Source organism: Juglans regia, chromosome 14, assembly GCF_001411555.2.
Source record: "Juglans regia cultivar Chandler chromosome 14, Walnut 2.0, whole genome shotgun sequence".
NCBI classification, from domain to species: domain Eukaryota; kingdom Viridiplantae; phylum Streptophyta; class Magnoliopsida; order Fagales; family Juglandaceae; genus Juglans; species Juglans regia.
The window spans coordinates 11,655,157-11,666,759 of NC_049914.1; the positions used below are offsets into that span (position 1 = coordinate 11,655,157).

The 11,603-nt window shown below is 38.3% G+C and overlaps 1 protein-coding gene across 3 annotated transcripts; it reads right to left on the reverse strand.

Annotated features, from left to right (window-relative positions):
• Window positions 1-962: 962 nt before the first annotated feature.
• Window positions 963-10,547, reverse strand: LOC108990121 (auxin response factor 4). Of its 3 annotated transcripts, none has more exons than XM_018963988.2 (12): window positions 9,662-10,539; window positions 9,453-9,509; window positions 9,062-9,247; window positions 8,872-8,956; window positions 8,705-8,795; window positions 8,190-8,354; window positions 3,560-3,679; window positions 3,384-3,459; window positions 2,781-2,943; window positions 1,947-2,686; window positions 1,673-1,863; window positions 963-1,416 (listed from the first exon to the last, which is right to left on the reverse strand). In XM_018963988.2, exons 1-12 carry the CDS (start codon window positions 10,001-10,003, stop codon window positions 1,233-1,235), a joined length of 2,400 nt encoding a protein of 799 aa, XP_018819533.1. In that variant the 5' UTR covers window positions 10,004-10,539; the 3' UTR covers window positions 963-1,232. The 3 variants fall into 3 exon arrangements, with proteins under 3 accessions (XP_018819533.1, XP_018819532.1, XP_018819534.1); XM_018963987.2 differs by having other exon boundaries at window positions 1,947-2,689; XM_018963989.2 differs by lacking the exon at window positions 963-1,416 and having other exon boundaries at window positions 1,780-1,868; window positions 1,947-2,689; window positions 9,662-10,547.
• Window positions 10,548-11,603: the final 1,056 nt, after the last annotated feature.

Below are 11,603 nucleotides of genomic sequence, written 5' to 3' on the forward strand. Positions count from 1 at the left end.
CCACCATCTTCAGCACCAGCACCTTCTTCTTCTGCACCGGCACCATCTCCACAATTAGCACGATAATTTCTCGAGTCAAGATCATTTTAATATCATATATTTCTTTGCTATCTATGATCTTATCATGTTTGAATTAGGCATTATGTGCATACGAGCTAGGCATACTTGTGCCTTCTTTTAAATAATTATTAGCAAAAGTGGACGTGTTTCATGCATTAAAATTGTCTTGTATCATATTCTTTCTCCTTTCCTCTTTGGCTTTCCGACATGGAATATATATGTTTTATATGTTCCAATTTTGCGTGTTTATAACACCTGCGATAAAAATGATCAAACTCTACTTAATTGAAAATAAAAATGGCTCTTTTGTTCACAAAAAAGATGTTCCAATTAACAAATGTTCTTGGAAATTCTTGCTTCCATTGGATCATTTGTATCTTATTCGTTATGATCCCGATTCATAAATCTCTTGCGTCGATCCTTTTAGAAATACAAACAGTTTCTTAAAGACCAATAAATTCAATACATTTATTATATATATAACCGTAGATTTCTCAAATGTCGTTCTCCTCTAAAGAGATAAAATACCCTTTTTTTTCTTTCATGGTAACAAAATCCATCTATGATTTGTATCCAACTCATGAAACCTAGCTTGCCTCCATCCTGAATGTTTTTAAGAGAGAGAAGATGGAGAGCTACTTGGGTTAGGATGATGAATAGGACGACAGATATCAACACCATTGAGAACTACCCACCGGCACCCATGCTATTATTAATCAGAGGAAGAAGGTGGAGAGAGCTATTGGGAATACAAACTTAATTCGTATTGTTTGTATGGCGGCACCTAACAGAAAGAATATATATATATATATATATATATATATATATATATATATATATATATATATATATATATATATGGACTTGGCCTCATTTTTCACCATTTCTGGAATACAAGTAACTAGGCATCTTCAATGTCCAATACAGATAGTAGTCTACACTTATTACTGGTAATAGCATGACATATCAACGGTTTCGAAACAGTTCCGATGGAGACCCGTGATATACCTGAGAACTTCAATGTCCAATAGGTTATATTGGCAATTGAAACTACTGAACTCGGAACTCGCTAGAAAGGAGATAAGTAACCAGATGGAGGTGTCTCTGTCCAGTGTCCATAAATTGCACATACAAACGGAGCAGACATGAAATGCTTAACACAACACTAATCTTTAAACCCTAATCACTGTTGGAGAGGAATCTGGCTGACCCACTGATGAGGACTTTGACGCTACCATTACCACTGGTGCCTGTTCCAAACAGCTCTGAGTATCATCACTGATCATTCCTATGGTCATCTTCTCCACTTCTTCTTGGGTATATATATGGATCTTGGACACCACATTACAGAACTCACTGCCACCAGGGAAAAAAAGGAGAAAAAATCATAAACGAGCCACAACTCATCTCTAAGTTTGTCCAAAACAACCACAATAAGAAAGGTTCATAGTTTCCTCCTTCCACCGCTTCACCTATTTTAAATGTGCAAGCATGCTTGTTTAATGGGTCTAAATCGTGCCAAGTTGTACATATGAATTTGAGTAGATTATCATTATTTAATTAAATGGTCAAACAAATAACAGGAGGTTATCCCATAAGAGAGAATACTTACTGCCATGGGTCATCCCCAACAACCATTACGTCATTCTCGCTGTCGGTGTACAAGATCCGCCATCCTTTATCAGGATCTTGTAGAAGGCCTTCCATGCTAAACAGCCGCTCTAGTTCATTCAGCAGGTCACCATATCCATTCAGTCGGGAGAGATCGATGGCTCTTCCTACTAAGCTGCCTTGCTTATGAACCTTCACTGATGTTATGTAACATAAGTGGGCAAGTAAAAAAAAAAGGCACAGAACTATCCAAAATTGATGCTACTGTAGCTTACCTTAGTACAACTCCTCTTACCAGAAACTTGTGACTTTGGAGTTTCTCCCGTCAAGGAAAACCCAAAAAGTTTACAGCCAGGGACATTCCCATTAAACTTCTCATCTATTGTATTCCTCATAGTTGCCCCTAAAGTAGGGGCAGCAGACACATTTTCTGCTGGCCTATGCTCATTTGATAGCTTTCGCAGCCCGAATTCATTCGTCACAACCCCTGTCTGAGTGGAAGATGGGTTGAAGGAGACATTTTCTCTTGGTAAATTAGTTGCATAAGATCGTGTTCTGGGATTTTGACCAACTTGGTAGATGTCATTATAAGGAAAATATATGGTTGGAAGGCTCTCTGTTTGCAGGGGGTAGAAATTAGGTTTTGGTTCTTGATACAGATTGAAAGAATTGCAACCAGGATTCAGTTTTCCCCAAGCATCTAAATTGAATTCGGATTTTCTTGTCAATGATCTCAATGGGCATATTTCTTGACCTTGCAAGACCTTTGGAAATCTGTCAGATTCCACAAAGCCTGTAAAAGTGGCAGGATGAGCCTTCAAAAACTCTCCAATATTCGATTTTCCTATAGCAGTTGATACTCGATTTTGATACACAGGAGAATGCGTCTCAAAATCCAAGGGGCGGTTTACAGTATCACATCCATAGAAGGGTGATACGAAACCTACATTTTCTTGACCTTGCAAGACCTTAGGGGATCTTACAGACTCCTCAAAGTCCAAAAACCCACCCCCACCTGCTGCAAGAAAAATTATATTTCAAGGGAGCATGGATTAGAAAATACCGAGAATTAAATGCTATTTTTAGTATCTCAATGGCAAGATCTGTACCAGTGACAGGGTTGGCAGGTGCAGTTTCCCGCAGACTTGTCCTCAGTTTTTTAAGCCGTGGGGATGACTGAATGCTCAAGGGTGGGAGAGATACAGAAGGATCAATTTCCCACGGGGAAACTCGATCTTGATGACCACTTGCAATATCTTCATCCCATCTGACCTGTAGATGTTATAAAAAGGATATGAATACTAAAATGGTAATGACATGGTCATTAGAGAACTCTTTTCTCAAAATTAATTCCATTACACAAAAAAGGTGGTTATGCTGGGCATTAATAAGATGCATTTAAATGCCACCAAAGCATCATCCAATGATACTAGGGTTGTACCTACTTCAATTATAGACCAAAAAGCATCTGGATGGACATACAATCTGCAGATAAAGAGTGATTCCATGGACAATTACTTGATTCAAGAATATTGGTTAAGAGATAATTGGATCAAAAAGGAAAATTTCTAGGTGACCTTTGTTAGCATTTCTTTTGGCATCTGGTAAAACTTAGCACTAATTTGATGAAATGGTGCACATTCATAAATCAAGAAAATAGCCTATTAAATCATCAAAGATAAATTCAAGTTAAGAAAGATGACAAAACTCACCATCAAACATCTCCATCTGGAGTTGGGCCATCTGTAGGAATCCAAGTCACTCATTCCAGTGACGACACCACTGCACCTGCAAGCAGGCATACTCTGATGTTATATTCTGATGAGATAATCATCTTGGGGGTAAACATGTTGGTCATGCTATTTGATCAGATCAAATCATAGACGACCTTCTTTCAGGTGAGTCATCCATTTCAAATCTCATTTTGAATCTTGTCCCAATTGTCACTGGATTGGTGATGCTTTTGATATACTTTTGGTAGGATATTACAAACTCTGCATGAGTTGCCCTGCAATTAAACATTTTTTTAATATGTCACAGAGTTCTTTCTCTCCAAGAATATATGCCTGACTATTTATGCTTACAAATTTCAAATAATGGTAGTAATACAACAACTAAATGCACATAACCACTTCTCAATTTGGGAAAACTCTTAGGCACAAAAGAAAAGCAACAAAAAGAATTATCAAAATTCATCGTTTCAAATGGAGGAAAAAGGATGGACTAAATTATCTTGAAAAAAGGGAGTAACAATGAGAGGTAGTTTACATTCCGATTCAACTGATTTCTCTATTAACATCTATAATCTTGTAAAAGATGTATAAATATTCTACAACATACACACACACACACACATATATAAAGACAAACCCTAGATTACAAAAGGATTTTTTTAAGCATGTCACCAAAATTTGTATCATATTTTATATTAACTTTTTCTTTATAAACTATTTGGATATCTAACACACGTTTCTAGCTTCCCGCGTGACTGAAATCCTTTTTTTTTTATAAGTAAAATAAGTATATATTCATCCAAAAAGTGTCAATTACAAAGAAAAGTTCTACTGCTCCCATCCTAACTAGGTGGGAACATTAGAAACTAGAAACTCATGAAACTCCATGCCATTAAAGTCCACAGCATGAGCCCAAGTACAAAGGGTCCTAAAAAATAACATTTTTAGCTCTGCTATTGATCTCTCTTTGTCTTCAAAAATCCTCTCATTGCGCTCCTGCCATAAGCACCACAAAATACAGTTTGGGATCATCTTCCAAACCGCTTTAATCTGTCTCATTCCTCGAATTGAAGTCCAACAGGCCAAAGCATCCATCACAGTTTCTGGCATCACCCATGCTAGATCTATTCTGTTAAACACCGCATCCCAAATAGTCCTGGCTACTTCGCAATGTAAAAGTAAATGATCCACCGATTCACCCCCTCTTTTATACATACAACACCAGTCTGCTATGATTATGTTTCGTCTTCTCAGATTATCCGTAGTAAGAATCTTCGCCAAAGCCGCTGTCCACACAAAGAAAGAAGCTTTGATAGGAGCCTTATTGCACCAGAGCTTTCTCCATGGAAATTGACTGTCAGGCACTTGTGTGAGTACCTTGTAAAAGGAGCTAACAGTGAAGACCCCTTTCCTTGTTGGACACCACCACAAATCATCTGTATGCTGGGTATTTGGGCGACAAGAGTATAAAAGGCTATAAAAGTCTATAAAACTCCCCATCTCCCAATCATGTGCTGCCCTGAAGAAATTGATATTCCAAAGGATATTTCTACCTACAACTTCCATTACCTCCGCCACCATGGCATCTTTAGCATTTGCAATCACAAAAAGTGTAGGAAACCTGTCTTGTAGAGTACAATTGGTACACCAAACATCCTTCCAAAATCTGATCTTTGAACCTGTACCCAATTGCATTCTTGTATGTTGATGAAAAACCACCTATCCTCTTCTAATGTGTTTCCATAATCCCATTCCAGCCGCCCCTCGCACCTCTCTAGTACACCAACCCCCCTCGAGACCACCGTATTTGTTCTCAATCACAATCTTCCATAAGGCATCCGGTTCCTTGTTATACCGCCACAACCATTTGCCAAGTAGTGCCCGATTAAACATCCTCAAATTTCTAATACCCAATCCTCCATTGGAGATTGAACGACATACAATTTCCCACTTGACTAAATGGAATTTGAACTCTTCACCTAGGCCCCCCCACAAAAAGTCTCTTTGTATCTTCTCAAGACGTCCCGCTACGCTGGCCGGTATAGGGAATAAGGATAAGAAATAAGTGGGTAGATTGGAAAGCGTACTTTTAATAAGCGTGATCCTGCCCCCTTTTGACAAATACATTCTCTTCCAACCTGCTAATCTTCTCTCTACTTTTTCAATCACAGTATCCCAAATAGAAAGCGCCCTCGAGGCTATACCCAGAGGTAATCCCAAATAGTTCATAGGGAGAGACCCTATCTTACAACCCATTATACCAGCCATTACCCTTAAATTTTGAACTTCTCCAATAGGCACCAACTCAGATTTATCATAATTCACTTTTAAACCAGACACTGCTTCAAAACAAAGCAACAATGCCCTCACAGCCCTCAACTGTTCTGTCTCGGCATCACACATAATAAGCGTATCATCTGCAAACAGTAAATGTGAGATGGTGGTGGTACCCCTACTCGGCGATCCAATCTGAAAACCACTCATATTACCATTAGTCACTAAGGCTGAGATCATCCTGCTTAGTGCCTCCATCACAATAACAAAAAGTAATGGAGATAATGGATCCCCTTGTCTCAAGCCACGCGAACTCGGGAAGAAACCCTCTGGACTGCCGTTGATTAACACAGAGAATCTTGCCGTAGAGATACACCATCTGATCCATGACCTCCATTTGTCTCCAAATCCGCACCTACCCAGTAGATATAGAAGGAAATCCCAATTAACATGATCATATGCCTTCTCCATATCTAGCTTGCACATAAGCCCTGGGCTACCAGTCTTCACACGACTGTCCAGACATTCATTAGCAATTAGAGCTGCATCAAGTATTTGTCTACCCTTTACAAAGGCATTTTGGGGCTTAGTGACGATCTGTCCCAAGACCCCACTCAGACGATTAGCAAGTACTTTAGCAATGATCTTGTACGTACCATTCACTAGACTGATAGGCCGAAAATCGGAGATCTCAGAAGCCCCTATCTTTTTTGGGATTAAAGCAAGGAAAGTGGTGTTGAGGCTTTTCTCAAATTTGCCAATCGAGAAAAGCTCCTGAAACACCTTCATAAGATCCCCCTTTATCACCTCCCAACATTCTTGGTAAAAACCCATGGAGAAACCATCAGGACCGGGTGCCTTATCTTTAGCCATTTTCTTTATTACATCATAGACCTCTTCCTCTTCGAATACCCTTTCCATCCTTTCAACTTCCTCCAACTCTATATTACCAAAAACCAATCCATTCAAAGTAGGCCTCCACCCCACCTGTTCAGTAAGAAGCACCTCAAAGAAATTTACCACATGGTCTTTTATTGCTTCTTCTTCTCTACACTCGACCCCTTCAATTTTCAGCATCTCAATGTTATTATTTCTTCTTTGAAGCACTAACTTGAAAATATATCTCTAAACCTCATAAGGGTGGTTGCTTCCTTGATTTCATGCCCATATGCTCTTCCACTCTCATATATACTTCATGATTCCACATACAATGTAATAACCCACAAAAAGAGAGCCACTTCTATACTTATACTTCAAAGGACCAGTTATAAATAAAAAAATTATGGCTTCTCAAAATCATCATAAAGTCCAGTTTCACCTAGTAAATAACAGATGTGGAACTTGACACTCATTTAGACTCTATCATAACTGTGGGGGTTTTATCTAACTATTGGAAAGCAAGTGTCAGTAACTGTTATGCGTTTGATCATGAATACTACAAATTATACAAAATAAAAAAACAATAACACAAAGATATACGTAGTTCCCTCAATGAATTTTACACGAGAGAGAATTTTCTCCTTATTCTCCTTGTTGTGGCATCTGAAAGCTTAGGACTTCTCTCTGTTTTTTTTTTTTTTCCTTTTTGCTAAGCGGTGCACAACACACCAAAATCTTTTTGTTCCTGTGGCATTACAAACTAAAAGAAAAGGTTTCTTCAAAGAAAACACCCAAGGATATATATATATATATATATATATATATATATACAGCAAAAAAGCTGATTCAGTTACAGGCACCAAATTTGGGTAGGACTTGTAGAGAATGTCAGCTAGGAAATTTATTTCTCATTGGCTCAAAACTCGAGATCAATAAGACTTCTAAAACTAGCATGGAAAAGAAGTTAGGCATGTGTCTTGATGAATTCACCAAGTCCCACTTTACACTTCCTCTTCCAGGACATCTCTAGACTTCTCTCATGGATGTAATGGTTTGGATTGGCTTTAATCAACAGATCTGCTCTCAGTGACATTTTACATCACATGCAATATTACTTGTTAGTTGGTAGTGGAACTCATCTGGGGCAGCAGCTATAAGAAAGAAGCAAGGGATGCACTCCTACCCAAACTTTTCTTGCTTTAATGCAATAGAAAGACAGATACCACACTTTAGCTAGTACTTTCATGCTAACTGCCCTTTCTGCCTATGGTCTAACTAAAATAAAAGCACTATTCAAGGACACACTGTGACCCTCTAATTCTGCTCTAGTCAACAAAAGAAGATGCAGGGGAAAAAAATGAGCTATGTTAATTAATTGAAGGTACTATTGATCACAGCATTTGTATTGCAAATATGCAGTTATGAGTAGTCTAACCGAACAGGAATTTCAACTAACATGATACAATTTAGAAACACTTCAATATGATTTCGATTTGTTGTTGCAGTATTGGAAGAATATCATATTTATGGTCTTTAGAGTTTTAAGGATTTCCAACCACTAAATTTCTTCTATCTTGGTCTCACCCATCCTAACTATTGGCATAATTTCAGCAGAGGGCCAAGAGGTAGTACCTTGGACTGTAGAAAACAGGAAACGTGCTCTTTGTGGATATTGCATTGGCTACTCGAGAAAGCACTTTTGAGAGAGAATTCTCATTTCCAACAATTGAATCAGGAAGACCATTTCGAGGCCTTGCAGCTCTTCTAATTCCCAACCTCAGCTCTCCATTTTCACCCCTAGAAAGACCACCATAAATGGTTGAAGATATTAAGAATACTAAATAGTAAACAAAATTGGGGACATTTGGACACCAAATGGAATGAAGTTCCGAATTTTGTTTTCAAGCATCAAAAGCTCCTCCCTAAATTAATGTTATTTGTTTAGCTCAACCGGTTAGCACAGGAAATCTGACAATTAATTTCGTGTATAGAAAACTTTTAAGACATGCAGAAGCATATGTTTTATGTGTGGTTAAGTAACTATTCTAAATCGAATAAAGTAATATAAAAATTCCAATAAAAAATGAAATGGGCTGACTACCATGTGGTATCCAAATGCAATTAGAAGTTTTATTAAGCATGTATACCGTAAAAAGAGAACTGCATCCCCCGAAACAAGATTCTTTTGGCTTACAAAAATACTCCATCCTGTAGTGAGTAGATGCCGCCTTGGCTGACCTGTCAAGTAATTACACATTAATTACAATAATATTTCCTACAATTAGACCTCATAACAGAGTTCTGTCAAAATTACCTCTATAAATATGTCGAAACCGCCACTCCACCCCATGCAGGTCTTTAGCAACAAGCTCTTGAGAGGGCCTCTGCTGCTTGTAATCCTGAAATAATGGAAATTCAATCATTTTTACAAAACTTTATCAGACTGAATCAGCTAAGTTATTTACTTTATAAGGTTGAGAAAATATAACATCCTAAAGTCACACCAGAGCAGGAAAACAGTCTTCAGCAGCTCTACGAGGAACAGAAAACCCCCCGTGGGTGCTGGTATCAGAAGCGGTAAGGGTTTTGCAGAACATGTGAGGAGTAGACTTTGTAGGTGATCCTCCAGCTCCATCCTCATCCACCCCCAACTCTCGAAGCTCTTTTCCATTTAAGTTTTTTCCCACCAACTAGAGAACACCGAGAATATCATCACAATAGCATATATTTGAACTACTTAGAGTAGTATTCTAAAGAAAATTTAACTTCAAAACAATAAGAACCTTACATGTCAATTGAATACAACCCCCTACTGAAAAAGATAAAAATTTCTTGACTTATAACACTGATGGTTTCTAAAACCAAGCAACAATAGTATGAAATTAAGAATAATACCTCTGGCTGAGGGAGCAAAGTAACCTGTGTATAGACCTCGTCATTCTCCCTGTTAGCCTGTTTCAAGAGAAAACAAATATTATTACCAAATTAAAAGAAACAAAAATATGTTAAATTGTGTGAAAGCAAAATTGGAGGAAGCTGTAAGAAGGAAGAACACAGCATTCAACCCAGAAAACAAAAAAAAAAAAAAAAAACTCGGAACTCACAAGTAGTTGGACATTTACAACCCTGCAGAAGATCTGTGGTTGGAGATCAAAGGTTGGCATCTCCATGGGTGAGAAAGGAGAGGCTGAGGCAGCCTGTTCTAAATGACCTTGAGGGAAGTAGACAACCACATTTCCTTTCTTGGGCAGAGAGGTGAGAGGTCCAGCACAAGCATGCCAGAGCTCCAGATAAATTGAAGAAGACACGGGTGCTGTAAACGAAATTGAGGAACATGAAGAAGTTGAAGAGGACAAACAACAGACACAACCACCCTTGCCACAGTCCCCATTACAATATGCATTCTTCTCCACCTCAGTCACTGCATAGTTCAGATCAATTTCCATGAACACCCCGGTGCTGTTCTTGTGTGGCAGAGCAGGAGTAGTAGAGTACAACCAAAAAACTATCCACGAACAAAATATTAAAAAGAAAAAAGAAAACGAGAGGATGAGAGTAATCAAGTGGTCATAAGCAGGGTAGCACAAAGCAAAAAACTATAGAAAATGGAAATGGGGTCAAATCATGGTAAGGAATTCATATTTTTGATGGATGCCCACAAGCTGAAACAGGAGAGGAATGGTAGCGGATGAATAGAAAACAAGAAGAAAGTCATGTTTGGAAGGATACCCAACAAGAGGGCTAAAAGATAGAAGAAAAAAAAAGGGGTATCAAATAATAACAAGAAATTCAAAGTATGATTCCTCCCCCATTTGCAGGTACTGAGAAGAGGGAGCAGAAGCAGCAGACATAGACAATTGCGTAGGAAGCACAGAAACAAAAGGAGAAAAAAGCCAATTTGGTAGTGGCTTTTGGACTTGGACTTAGAGAGAGAGAGAGACTGTGTTGGGTGGGGGGGACAGGCTAAGACAGTACAGAACCCACACCCCCCCACCCCCTTCTTTTCCTTCTTAGTTTTTTTGGTAAACCACCTTCTCTTCTTCGCTTTGTCTTAGCTTTATCTTTTTCTACTTTTATTAATAATTTCTTTCACTGTGGGTGAGGCCCTCCACCAAGACAAAAGTGGGGTTTTCATTCAATGCAACCAAACAAAAAAGAAGCAATTTTTTCTCAATTAAGCAGAAAGCCAACCTCAACAATAAAAGCTACCCCATTAAAACTAAACCCATTTACAACCTCAGGATTTATAGGTAGATTCACATAATTAATTTTGTTACCATATTCTAATTACTACTCTTGAATGAAAGAGCATGTACAATGGTACATGTAATGCTATAAAGAAAAGGACCTAACTGATTCAATTAATGGGTAATCTTCTCTATTCATGTCGCATTCACTTGGAGTCTTGAAATATCAGACCAGACAGTGCCCACAGTAGTTCATCAACAGAGAGAGAGAAGGAGAGAGCGCTAGCTGTGAATGCAAAAGTTTGGGGCCCAGGGGAGTTTTGGCAGCAACTATCGTGGGCGTGTTGTCAGTTGTTAGGACTCATCGAGTGACTCAAGAGAGGTCTCTCTCAGCAGTCCTACTCTTTCTTTCTGTATCTCAAGTCTCATCACTCTTTGTTCTTTTATAATTTTTTCTGCAGATACTCTTTCCAGTACTCGACTTAAAAGGCAGTGCCATCCAAACGCTTCTTTTATGGATCTTTTTGAGGACTCGATTCTTTCTTGTTGCCTTCTTCAGGAAACAGCTAGCAGACGGAGCTCTTCATCCTTCTGTGCCCCGTGCCATCCAAAGTATCATTATATGATAAATGGTTTTACAAACTACTACGAATATCTTCAATTTCTTGATCGAACATGTGTGATACTTATTTAGAAGTCCCACATGATTTAGGAATAAAATCATTTTGAACTTTATAAGAAATTATCAAACTCATCCTATTAGGCTTTTTATAAGAAGAAATTGATATTTTTATGTGGTATCAGAGTCAGGTTAACCTATAATTCATGATGGGCTCATGTGGCCTATTCACGATGATAT

Excerpts from the sequence above, each read along its gene's own strand:
- LOC108990121 (XM_018963987.2), bottom strand. The coding sequence starts at position 10,003 with ATGGAAATTGATCTGAACTATGCAGTGACTGAGGTGGAGAAGAATGCA. Across the intron at positions 9,248-9,452 it reads CTTTGCTCCCTCAGCCAGAG|TTGGTGGGAAAAAACTTAAA; the intron begins GTATTATTCTTA and ends GGTGTTCTCTAG. Across the intron at positions 1,864-1,946 it reads GTAAGAGGAGTTGTACTAAG|GTTCATAAGCAAGGCAGCTT; the intron begins GTAAGCTACAGT and ends ACATCAGTGAAG.